Genomic DNA, 13369 nt, shown 5'->3' with positions numbered 1-13369 from the left:
AACCAAAAAGTGAAAAAAAAAAAGTTAAACTAATAGAAATATGGCTGCATCTTTTAGTCATTCATACAGTAATTTGATAATAATTAAAATAAATAAAATCATAAAATAAAATTGAGTTAAAATTAAAAAGATGAACTGTACTGTAAAAAAATGTGTGTGATATTGATTTGTGTTTAGGTCATTTTTCTGCCACTATATGGCATAATTGCATTTGTAAGACACTGGTGACAGCTCCGTGCGTTTTTCTTTTCATATTAAGAGCTATCTCATCTTGAACATGAAGTATTTTGTGAAATTCTGCACATTTCTAAAATTGTAAAACACAACTTCACCCAGTCTCCACAAATATATCCATTATTATTACATTTATGATGTGGATGTGTCTGCTGCGTTGCGACTGGAATTCCCCCAGTACAGGATTTCCATGTAAGGGGCGGTCATTAATCACACGTTTAAAAAAATGGTGGCGTGAAAGGATCTTTAACTCAAACTGAACACATTATTTTGCACACCCCTAAAATATACATAATTTGTTATTTGATATGTTTGTCGTCCTCCAGCATCCCAGTCCAGTGCATCTGTATTCGCCCCCCTTCATCCTCGGGCCCACCCGGCCCAAGCAGCCCGAACAAGGAGAGATTTGGGCCGAAGTCCCTCCCAGATACAACGTGCTCTTTGTGGGATACTGCCTGTCACATGACCAGCGCTGGATTCTGGTGTCGTGCACGGACCAGCAGGGGGAGCTGCTGGAGACGAGCATCATCAACGTGGACGTGCCCAACAGGTTCGTGTCGACTTCAGCACATTTACAGATGTTTACAATTTTCCTGATTTTATTTATTTTTCCTGCTGCAGGGCACGGCGCCCGAAAGTGTCCGCTCGGAAGATGGGTCTGCAGAAGCTGTGGGAGTGGTGCGTCGGCATCATCCAGATGACCTCACTACCGTGGAGGATTGTGATTGGTCGGTTAGGGAGACTGGGCCACGGCGAACTTAAAGGTGAGCGAAGCATTTGTTTATGTGGCATCTCAATCTGAACACAAGGGGGCACTATGTGAAAGTCGCTCATGTTTTACCTTGAAGTATCTCCACATGGCTGTCAGGCTCAGCCGGTACTCACGCTGCGTCATCTTCTCCTCTCCGCCAGACTGGAGCTCGTTCCTCGGGGAGCACTCGCTGCATTCGATAGGGCGCCAGCTCAGGGAGGCGTGTCGCATGTGTGGCATCTCGGCGGCGGACACTCCTTCCATCCTCAGTGCCTGCCTGGTCGCCATGGAGCCGCAGGGCTCCCTGGTGGTCATGCCCGGTAAGTTGCCTGGGGACTTGTTGAGTGCCCATTTGAAGGTGGTAGAATGGAAGCTTTCAAAGTGAGGACCACTGAGTTTGGCTTCAGGGAACATAAAACGACTTGCAATAATGTTCCTGCAATCTGACCCAGGCTATATAATAAAAATGCATCCTGTTACGATTATTAACCACATTGTTTGTCATATTATAACTAAATAGTTGTTGTTGTTTTTTTTTTAAACAAGATTCATCGCACTAATACTGCTATTCATGGTGCTTTAACGTTGAAATGGGTCAATTTTACCCACGCTCTGTTTTAATGTTCCAAAAACATTCCGATAAACAACAACAATCAATTTAATTGGAAATATGTCAAAGTAAGCCATTTTAATTGTATGTTGATGAGATGTTTCATAGCAAAAAAAACAAAACAAAAACAACTACTGATTTGTAGTTCAACATTAAAATGGGTCAATATGACCCGGGCTATGTAGAATGTTGTAAAAGCATTCTGAGAAACATTTAAGATATTAACTAAAAAAAATAAAAAAAAGTGAGCCATTTTTATTGTCTCTTGATGCAAGAAAAAACAAATATTGTACATTTTTACCCTTAAAATGGGGCAGTTTGACCCGGTATATTTAATATTTCAGAAGAATTCAATAAACATTGTTTATAGCTTATTATTAACCGTTTCCAGTGCACATATGTTGAAATTCACAATTTCTTAAAATTTGTTGTGAAATTTCATAGCAAAAAACAAAAACAAAAAAAATAAAATAAACAGTTTTGGGTCAGTTTGACCCAGGATATGCTCACTGTTCCAAAAGCATGAGAAATGTTTTTATAGCTCAATTTCATTGCAAATATGTTCAATTGATTTGTTACCATCTATTAGTGCAACGTTAACGTTTCATCGCGAGAAACTTGAAAGTGGGTTATTTTGACCCACGACATAACAGAAAAATAAATGCATAAATAAGAGCAAATATTTGACAAGATTTTATTTTTTTATATATATATAGAAGAGTTGCAAATGCAAATGTATTGAACTTCATAGTTTGGCCATTTCACATGCCACTAGAGGGAGCCCGCCGACCACTAGCAGTACACATCCTGGTCTGATACCTATGTTATTAACAATGTATATAACAACAAAACAAAACAAAAAAAACAAAGTCAAACATATGCAATATTTTTGCCAGACGCCGTGACGATGGGCTCCGTGTTCGGCCGCAGCACCGCCCTGAACCTGCAGACGTCGCAGCTCAACACGCCTCAGGACGCCTCGTGCACGCACATCCTCGTCTTCCCGACGTCCGCCACCACCCAGCTGGCGCCGAGTTCCTACCCCACCGAGGACAATAACGGTACTCATTAGCTTTTACTGGACGCTGCAGCGCCAAGGTCGCGTCTTGAGACGGCCATTAAGCTGCACGTGCACAGCCAGTGAAATCATGGGCTGGGCTGGGCTGGCGCTGGAACATTGTAAAGCTTAGTCTACCTTCACAAATATGACTTATAATCATAGTGCTGGGATATATATATATTTTTTTTTAGATAGCCATATGTGATATGATAATGCCTGCCTTGCAATGAACCAAAATGTAAGGAGTTCTTTTACTCTATTCCACCAACAGAGGGCATTTTTGTTCCATCTTATGCATTTTTTTTTTCAATCATGTAATGAAATCGCACATTATTACTCAATAAAAAAAAATGAGCAAATGAATGACTTTTGTTCCCGCAGACGACATGTTCGACCTCCCCTTTCCTGACGAACTGGAGAACGACATCGGCCACGACATGATGCTGATCACGGGTAACCTCCATCCTTCCCCCAACACCTCCCCCGTGCCGTCGCCGGGGTCTCCATCCGGAATGGGAATGGGATGCCATTTTCAACACGCCAGAGTGAGTGAAGACACATTAGCGGCTGATGAGTGCTTTGAACTGGTGCTTACTGCTGCAACAGAGCAGGCTTAAAAAACAAACAAAAAAAACCTAAATATTTTAATGTCAAGCAGAACCACATAATTGTATTTTGTTGTTCAACACATAAAAAAAAAGTTAATGGGCGATCAACTTGATATTGTAAAGCAAGCTAGATGTAAACTTTTTTTTAGTGCACAAACAGCAAAATAAATCAGAACCACAGTACAATAAAATGTATTTTTTAATTTTAAGCATAGTGATATAATTCACATCACAGATTGATCAAGTTACTTTGTTTTTTTTTTTAATTGATCATGCAGATGTAGAAGAAATGTATTGTGACATTTTATGTGCGATTTTTTATTAGATGACGTTTTATTTAAAGTTTATTCCTAAAAATATATTAATACAATTGTATGCCACTGTAACATTAAATATAGAAAGAATAAAACTGTGTTGCACATAAATGTAGAATAAAAATGGTAACAAAATACATTAAAAAAAAAAAAAAAAAAAAAAAAAAGAGTTCTTAAAAATTAAAAAACACATTTGACTAGAAAGTTTAATACAACTAAACAGTACTTCAACTGATTCTTCCTTGTACCACTGGAGGGCGCCCACACATCATTAATGGTACTAGAATCACACCTGTGTATAGAGGAACAAGATAATGTGAATGTATTTTGTTCACAGAAGAAAACTAACAGAAGAAAAGACTAAAAGATTGCACATTTTTTAAAGTTTGATCTCATTTTAGAATCTGAAATGATGTCACAATTTTTATTTCTGAACGCGCAATACTGAAAAACAATTTCATTGGTGCAGGTGACCGAGAGCATATTTGTTGACCCAGCGATGTATTTCGCAACACAGCATTTGAATTCGCGCGATTGCATCTTGACTGACATTCGACATCACACGAGCAAACGGCGTGTGCGAGTGAAGCGCTGCCAAGCTTGGAGGAATTTGGCTCCGAGGCGAAAGACAGACGCGATGACAGTTCCTTAACGGCTCAATCGCAAAGTAGAAAGCGGCGTGACTCCAACACATTGCTGGTGTCATCGCTCACCTGCAGGGGAGAGAGATAAAAGGCCACTTCAGGGCTGCTCTGATTTGTGGGAAAAGTGGACGCTGGCGCATACCTGGGAAACGACAGGATGACGCACAGCAAATGGTGGATGCGATTTCACTTTGATAACAATATAAAACAAAGGCATTCTTTCCCTTGAATCCCATTTTGAAGCTCAAACTTTACTATCAGCGATGCATGTCCCTTGTTTGTGCACGCCTTTGACCACGCCCGTGCTGAACTACTGAATTTCCTGTTTGCACAGGGCCAAGGGGAGCGCTTACTCTCCAGAGACAATCCCCCGGAAGAGCTGAAGCAGCAGCCGCTGGCTCTGGGCTACTACGTCTCCACGGCGCAGGCCGGCGGACTCCCGCACTGGTTCTGGGCCCCGTACCCTCAGGCTGAGAACCAGTGTCCGCTCTTCCTCAAGGTATGCAAATGATAGCGGTAGATTGGGTTCTCGTTAAAAAAAATAATAATAAAAAAATAAAATTAAAATAAAAGCCATAAAGTGATTAAAGGCCATGTGACCACTAGGGGGCCCCTTGAGTATTGGATTGTACATATTCTATTGCAGAAGAACAGAGGATTTAAAAAAAAAAAATGTTTGCATAGTTTTACGACAAATAAAAACATGTCAGGCTTATAAAAACAACACTGCCAGTGCTAAATTCCCCTCATGAGAAATGAGAAATGAAAAGCTGCTTCTCCGCAGGCCTCGCTCCACCACCACATCTCCATGGTCCAGTCGGACGAGCTGGTGACGGACAAGACGAAGCGGACCCCTCACCCGCTGGACTCGAAAACAACCTCTGATGTGCTCCGGTAAATTTCCACCACATGTTGAGGTTTCTCGGCTGCGGGTGTCGAATGTGAGCTTAAAGTGACTCCAGAAGCTCTGCGGCTCCAAAGCCACAATGCTGTCATAACTTGTGCAGATGACAGATGAAAAATTGTTGCTAGTATTATTTATTTGAATTTCTTGAGCACACAAGTATTTTCTCACATGGCTGTCTTACATGTGGCCTTTGAGCTATTCCTATAATTTTATGAGCGCCACATTTTTTATGGGTATTATGATAGCAATAATAAATTCAGACTGCTGAGGTTTCAACATTTCCTAAATGCTACAAATAAAATGTTCTGTTGAAAAAAAGAAAAAGAAAAGGAGCATAGGTAGCTAGCGATAGATCTATCTATCCATCTATATATCTATAGATAAATACATAGGATAGATAGATAGACAGACAGAATCTATAGATCTATCTATGTACAGACTGCTGAGGTTTCATCTTCATGTATAGCAAGATGTTTTTTTTGTTAATTTATAAAAAAAAAAAAAGACCATGTATAGAAAGGCGTTTTTTTTTTTTAATAAAAAAAAAACAAAAAACGACCATGTATAGTAAGGCGTTTAAAAAAAAACAAAAAAAAAACGACTATGTATAGTAAGGCGTTTTTTTTTTTATTAAAAAACAAAACAAAAAAACGACCATGTATAGTAAGGCGTTTTTTTTGTAATTTAAAAAAAAAAAAAAAAAAAAAAAAAGACCATGTATAGCAAGGCGTTTAAAAAGGGAAAAAAGGACCATATATAGTAAGGTGTTTTTTTTTTAATTTAAAAAAAAAAAAGACCATGTATAGCAAGGCGTTTAAAAGGAAAAAAATGACCATGTAAAGTAAGGCGTTTAAAAAAAAAAAAAAAACGACCATGTATAGTAAGGGTTGTTTATTTGTTTATTAATTTTTTAAAGACCATGTATAGCAAGGCGTTTAAAAGAAAAAAAAACAAACACGACCATATAGTATAGTAAGGCGTTTTTTTTTATTAAAAAAAACAAAAAAACAAAAAGACCATATATAGCAAGGCGTTTAAAAGGAAAAAATGACCATGTATAGCAAGACGGGTTTTTTTTTAATTAAAAAAAAAAAAAAAAAAAAGACCATGTATAGGAGCAAGGCGTATAAAAGGAAAAAATGACCATGTATAGCAAGGCGTTTAAAAAGGGAAAAAAGGACCATGTATAGTAAGGTGGTTTTTTTTAATTAAAAAAAAAAAAGACCATGTATAGCAAGGCGTTTAAAAGGAAAAAATGACCATGTATAGCAAGGCTTTTTTTTTTTTAATTAAAAAAAACAAAAAGACCAAGTATAGCAAGGTGTTTAAAAAGAAAAAAAGACTACCATGTATAGTAAGGCGTTTTTTTTTTTTTAATCAAAAAAAAAAAAAAAAAAGACCATGTATAGCAAGGCGTTTAAAAAGGACAAAAAAGACCATGTATAGTAAGGCGTTTTTTTTTTGTTTTTTTTTAATTAAAAAAAAAAAAATGACCATGTATAGCAAGGCGTTTAAAAGGAAAAAAATGACCATGTATAGTAAGGCGTTTAAAAAGAAAAAAAAAACGTCCATGTATAGTAAGGATTGTTTATTTGTTTATTTATTTTTTAAAGACCATGTATAGCAAGGCGTTTAAAAGAAAAAAAAAAACACGACCATGTATAGTAAGGCGTTTTTTTTAATTAAAAAAAAAAAAAAAGAAAGACCATGTATAGCAAGGCGTTTAAAAGGAAAAAATGACCATGTATAGCAAGGCGTTTTTTTTTTTATTAATAAAAAAAAAAAAAAGGACCATGTATAGCAAGGCGTTTAAAAAGAAAAAAAATGACCATGTATAGCAAGGCGTTTAAAAAGAAAAAAAAAAAACGATCATGTAAGGCGTTTTTTTTTTTATTAAAAAAACAAAAAAAAACAAAAAGACCATATATAGCAAGGCGTTTAAAAGGAAAAAATTACCATGTATAGTAAGGCGTTTTTTTTAATTAAAAAAAAAAAAAAAAAAAAAAAAGACCATACATAGCAAGGCGTTTAAAAGGAAAAAAATGACCATGTATAGTAAGGCGTTTAAAAAGAAAAAAAAAACGATCATGTATAGTAAGGGTTGTTTATTTATTTATTTATTTTTTAAAGACCATGTATAGCAAGGCGTTTAAAAGAAAAAAAACACGACCATGTATAGCAAGGCGTTTTTTTTTTAATTAATAAAAAAAAAAAAAGGACCATGTATATTAAGGCGTTTAAAAAGAAAAAAAAAAAACGATCATGTAAGGCGTTTTTTTTTTATTAAAAAAAACAAAAAAACAAAAAGACCATATATAGCAAGGCGTTTAAAAGGAAAAAATTACCATGTATAGCAAGGCGTTTTTTTTTTTAATTAAAAAAAAAAAAAAAAAGACCATGTATAGTAAGGCGTATAAAAGGAAAAAATGACCATGTATAGCAAGGCGTTTTTTTTTTTAATTAAAAAAACCAAAAAGACCAAGTATAGCAAGGCGTTTAAAAAGAAAAAAAAAACTACCATGTATAGTAAGGCGTTTTTTTTTTTTAAATAAAAAAAAACAAAACAAAAACGACCATGTATAGTAAGGCGTTTTTTTTTTTTAATAAAAAAAAAAAAAAAAAAAAAAGACCATGTATAGTAAGGTGGTTTTTTTTTAATTAAAAAAAAAAAAGACCATGTATAGCAAGGCGTTTAAAAGGAAAAAATGACCATGTATAGCAAGGCGTTTTTTTTTTTTTTATAAAAAAAAAAAAAAAAGGACCATGTATAACAAGGCGTTTAAAAAGAAAAAAAACACGACCATGTATAGCAAGGCGGTTTTTTTTTAATTAATAAAAAAAAAAAAAAGGACCATGTATAGTAAGGCGTTTAAAAAGAAAAAAAAAAACGATCATGTAAGGCGTTTTTTTTTATTAAAAAAAAAGAAAAAAAAAAAAAGACCATGTATAGTAAGGTGGGTTTTTTTTAATTAAAAAACAAAAAGACCAAGTATAGCAAGGTGTTTAAAAAGAAAAAAAAACTACCATGTATAGTAAGGCGTTTTTTTTTTGTTTTTTTTTTATTAAAAAAAAAAGAAAGACCCTATATAGCAAGGCGTTTAAAAAGAAAAAAACGACCATGTATAGTAAGGCGTTTTTTTTTAATAAAAAAAAAAAAAAAAAAAAAGACCATGTATAGCAAGGCGTTTAAACGGAAAAAAATGACCATGTATAGTAAGGCGTTTAAAAAGAAAAAAAAAACGACCATGTATAGTAAGGGTTGTTTATTTGTTTATTTATTTTTTAAAGACCATGTATAGCAAGGCGTTTAAAAGAGAAAAAAAAAACACGACCATGTATAGTAAGGCGTTTTTTTTTATTTAAAAAAAAAAAAGACCATGTATAGCAAGGCGTTTAAAAGGAAAAAATGACCATGTATAGCAAGGCGGTTTTTTTTTTATTAATAAAAAAAAAAAAAAAAGGACCATGTATAACAAGGCGTTTAAAAAGAAAAAAAATGACCATGTATAGTAAGGCGTTTAAAAAGAAAAAAAAAAACGATCATGTATAGTAAGGGTTGTTTATTTATTTATTTATTTTTTAAAGACCATGTATAGCAAGGCGTTTAAAAGAAAAAAAAACACGACCATGTATAGTAAGGCATTTTTTTTAAATTTTGACCCTCCTAATTTTTTCCCCCCCTCCATTGAGCAGTTTTGAAAATGTGCTACCGAATGTTCCTTCATGTCAAAACTAAAATGTCTTCCAATTTCAGATTTGTATTGGAGCAGTACAATGCACTCTCGTGGCTGACCTGCACACCCGCGACCCAGGACCGCCAGTCTTGCCTGCCCGTCCACTTGGCCGTGCTGGTCCAAATGTACAACGCCATCCTCAACATGCTATAGCCGCGTGCGCCTCCTCCTCCGCAGCAGCTCTGTGCCTCCTCGTGCTCCTCCTCGAGGACTCTCCCGGGGCCTGGAATGTAAATCAGAGTGACAAGATGCAAAGCCAGTTGAGGGAAAAAACAAAACACAACATGGCAGTCACGGTGCTTTCTAATGGAGAGAAACTGCAGCTCTCGTCAGACTAGAGTGGCATTTTTAAACAAGAAGAACTCTTCATACCTGTAATATTGTTCAACCAGCAAATTTGCATGTCAACACACACGCACACATGTGGCATTGTTGCGTCTTTACATTTTTTTGTACAAAAAAAAGGCGCTGTTGAAAGTTGAAAGGTTATCTTTTAACTCCGACGGGGGACGTTTGCAAGCGGCACTTTTTCTTCACCTTTCAAAGGGTTGTGTTTAAGCAATGGCGGTACAAAAAAAAAAGAAAAAAAGCCAGTGGTGTTCATAATGTAAAACATTTGCAAAGAATTGATAGTTATTTTGTAATATTTAAAATAAAAAATAAAAAAATAAAAAAGGCCTTTTTATTCCCAAATGTTAAATCACTTGGGATCTGAAATGAACATTGTCAATTTAATGCAATATTTATACAAATTATATCATGTCATAGAATTTGATATCTATACGTATATACTTAATAAATATATATTACCTCTTCCAAACAGGCACTTAACAAAAATAAAGTGTGATGGACACAAACCTCTTAAGTGGACACAGAAAGAACATCAATTAAAAGTCTTTCTGTTTTATTTAATGCATTTCAATTCAAAATATGCAGGAGATATTTATGAGTAGAACAACTCCTTGAACTCGGCAATCGAAGATGTTGAATTATAATATTTAAGAATGATACTTTGTATGATGATGTCAAGCAAACCACGAGAAAGGCCCGTCCTCTTCACTTTGCTGTTTGTTACAATCTCAGCATGTTTGTATTATACACCATTCAGCTGTGTGTGTTTTTTTTTTTAATTTTCTAAAGCTGTACATTTCAAGCTGTTTTGTTTTATTTTTATTTTTTTGCTGTGAGCTTTTATACATATATATATATAAATATATACAGTATACAGTGCAAAAGTCATTTACTTCCAGCCAAAAATGTGGAAATTGCCAAGTGAGTGTTCACAAATTGTACAGACAAATGCAAGTTTGCAAGACTTTGTTACGTCGGTCATCAATTTGAATATGGAACAGATCCACACAAGTGGGACAAATCTGTTACTTTTACACTATTTTTTAAAGTAAATTATTAAAAGCCTTCCAAGTGCGGACGTGTTGGCTGTGCTCTTTTACAATTACACATCATCATCATGATGGACACATCATTAGGCACATTTAAATTTTTGGCATCTTGACAAGTCAAGTCGCTTTTTTTTTTTTAAATGACCACGCTTAAAAAAAAAAGACCATGTATAGCAAGGCGGGTTTTTTTTTAATTAAAAAAAAAAAAAAAGACCATGTATAGCAAGGCGTTTAAAAAGAAAAAAAATGACCATGTATAGTAGGGTGTTTTTTTTTAATTAAAAAAAAAAAAAAAAAAGACCATGGAGAGCAAGGCGTTTAAAAAGAAAAAAAATGACCATGTATATAGTAAGGCGTTTTTTTTTTATTTAAAAAAAAAAAACGACCATGTATAGTAAAGTGTTTTTTTTTAATTAAAAAAAAAAAAAAAAAAAAGACCATGTATAGCAAGGCGTTTAAATAGAAAAAAAAATGACAATGTATAGTAAGGCGTTTTTTTTTAATTAAAAAAAAAAAAAAAGTCCATGTATAGCAAGGCGTTTAAAAGGAAAAAAATGACCATGTATAGTAAGGCGTTTCTTTTAATAAAAAAAAAAAGAAAAAAAAAGAAACAAAAAAAGACCATGTATAGCAAGGCGTTTAAAAGGAAAAAATGACCATGTATAGCAAGGCGTTTAAAAAGGGAAAAAAAAGACCATGTATAGCAAGGCATTTAAAAAGAAAAAAAAATGACCATGTATAGTAAGGCGTTTCTTTTAATAAAAAAAGAAAAAGAAAAAAAAAGAAAAAAAAAAGACCATGAAGAGCAAGGCGTTTAAAAGGAAAAAATGACCATATATAGCAAGGCATTTAAAAAGAAAAAAAACGACCATGTATAGTAAGGCGTTTAAAAAGAAAAAAAAAATGACCATGTATAGTAAGGCGTTTTTTTTTAATAATAAAAAAAAAAAAAAAAGTCCATGTATAGCAAGGCGTTTAAAAAGAAAAAAATGACCATGTATAGTATGGCGTTTTTTTTTTTTTAATTAAAAAAAAAAGACCATGTATAGCAAGGCGTTTAAAAAGAAAAAAAACAACGACCATGTATAGTAAGGGTTGTTTATTTATTTATTTATTTTTTAAAGACCATGTATAGCAAGGTGTTTAAAAGAAAAAAAATGACCACGTATAGTAAGGCGTTTTATTTTTTTTAATTAAAAAAAAAAAAAAAAAAAAGACCATGTATAGGAAGGCGTTTTTTTTTAATAAAAAAAAAAAAAAAAAGTCCATGTATAGCAAGGCGTTTAAAAGGAAAAAAATGACCATGTATAGCAAGGCGTTTAATAAGGAAAAAAAAGACCATGTATAGTAAGGCGTTTTTTTTTTTTTTTTATTAAAAAAAAAAAAAAGAAAGACCATGTATAGCAAGGCGTTTAAAAGGAAAAAATGACCATGTATAGTAAGGCGGTTTTTTTTTTTTTAATAAAAAAAAAAAAAAAGAAAGACCATGTATAGCAAGGCATTTAAAAAGAAAAAAAAACGACCATGTATAGTAAGGCGTTTTTTGTTAATTAAAAAAAAAAAAAAAAAAAGACCATGTATAGCAAGGCGTTTAAAAGGAAAAAAATGACCATGTATAGTAAGGCGTTTTTTTTTTTAATTAATAAAAAAAAAAAAAAGGCCCATGTATAGCAAGGCGTTTAAAAAGAAAAAAAACGACGATGTATAGTAAGGCGTTTTTTTTTAATTAAAAAAACAAAAAGGCCATATATAGCAAGGCGTTTAAAAGGAAAAAATGACCATGTATAGCAAGGCGTTTTTTTTTTTTATAAAAAAAAAAAAAAAAGGACCATGTATTGCAAGGCGTTTAAAAAGAAAAAAAATGACCATGTATAGTAAGGCGTTTTTTTTTTTTTAATTAAAAAAAAAAAGACCATGTATAGCAAGGCGTTTAAAAAGAAAAAAAAACGACCATGTATAGTAAGGCGGTTTTTTTAATTAAAAAAAAAAAAAGACCATACATAGCAAGGCGTTTAAAAGGAAAAAAATGACCATGTATAGTAAGGCGTTTAAAAGGAAAAAAAACACGACCATGTATAGTAAGGCGTTTTTTTTTTTTATTAAAAAAAAAAAAAAAAAAAAAGACCATGTATAGCAAGGCGTTTAAAAGGAAAAAATGACCATGTAGAGCAAGGCGTTTTATTAAAATTAATATTTAACTAAAAAAAAAAAAAAAAAGGACCATGTATAGCAAGGCGTTTAAAAAGAAAAAAAACGACCATGTATAGTAAGGCGTTTTTTTTTTAATTAAAAAAAAAAAAAAAAGTCCATGTATAGCAAGGCGTTTAAAAGGAAAAAAATGACCATGTATAGTAAGGCGTTTCTTTTAATAAAAAAAAAAAGAAAAAAAAAGAAACAAAAAAAGACCATGTATAGCAAGGCGTTTAAAAGGAAAAAATGACCATGTATAGCAAGGCGTTTAAAAAGGGAAAAAAAGACCATGTATAGCAAGGCATTTAAAAAGAAAAAAAAATGACCATGTATAGTAAGGCGTTTCTTTTAATAAAAAAAGAAAAAGAAAAAAAAAGAAAAAAAAAAGACCATGAAGAGCAAGGCGTTTAAAAGGAAAAAATGACCATATATAGCAAGGCATTTAAAAAGAAAAAAAACGACCATGTATAGTAAGGCGTTTAAAAAGAAAAAAAAAATGACCATGTATAGTAAGGCGTTTTTTTTTAATAATAAAAAAAAAAAAAAAAGTCCATGTATAGCAAGGCGTTTAAAAAGAAAAAAATGACCATGTATAGTATGGCGTTTTTTTTTTTTTAATTAAAAAAAAAAGACCATGTATAGCAAGGCGTTTAAAAAGAAAAAAAACAACGACCATGTATAGTAAGGGTTGTTTATTTATTTATTTATTTTTTAAAGACCATGTATAGCAAGGTGTTTAAAAGAAAAAAAATGACCACGTATAGTAAGGCGTTTTATTTTTTTTAATTAAAAAAAAAAAAAAAAAAAAGACCATGTATAGGAAGGCGTTTTTTTTTAATAAAAAAAAAAAAAAAAAGTCCATGTATAGCAAGGCGTTTAAAAGGAAAAAAATGACCATGTATAGCAAGGCGTTTAAT

General features: G+C 32.9%; 1 protein-coding gene across 4 annotated transcripts in view; it reads left to right on the top strand.

The window, feature by feature from the left end:
- The window catches only part of LOC144002019 (mediator of RNA polymerase II transcription subunit 13-like), a 97844-nt gene extending 87553 nt beyond the window's left edge, over window positions 1–10291 (top strand). For all 4 annotated transcript variants that reach the window (XM_077496808.1, XM_077496807.1, XM_077496806.1 and 1 more), the window contains exons 24-31: window positions 561–784; window positions 856–998; window positions 1147–1305; window positions 2492–2656; window positions 3037–3200; window positions 4556–4720; window positions 5006–5115; window positions 8883–10291. In XM_077496808.1, the coding sequence (XP_077352934.1) occupies window positions 561–784; window positions 856–998; window positions 1147–1305; window positions 2492–2656; window positions 3037–3200; window positions 4556–4720; window positions 5006–5115; window positions 8883–9015 (1263 nt within the window). In that variant the 3' untranslated portion in view covers window positions 9016–10291. The remainder of the gene's footprint in view (window positions 1–560; window positions 785–855; window positions 999–1146; window positions 1306–2491; window positions 2657–3036; window positions 3201–4555; window positions 4721–5005; window positions 5116–8882) is intronic.
- Window positions 10292–13369: the final 3078 nt, after the last annotated feature.

The sequence above is a fragment of the Festucalex cinctus genome, chromosome 15, assembly GCF_051991245.1.
Source record: "Festucalex cinctus isolate MCC-2025b chromosome 15, RoL_Fcin_1.0, whole genome shotgun sequence".
NCBI lineage: Eukaryota > Metazoa > Chordata > Actinopteri > Syngnathiformes > Syngnathidae > Festucalex > Festucalex cinctus.
This window is presented reverse-complemented; position numbering and strand designations above follow the sequence as displayed.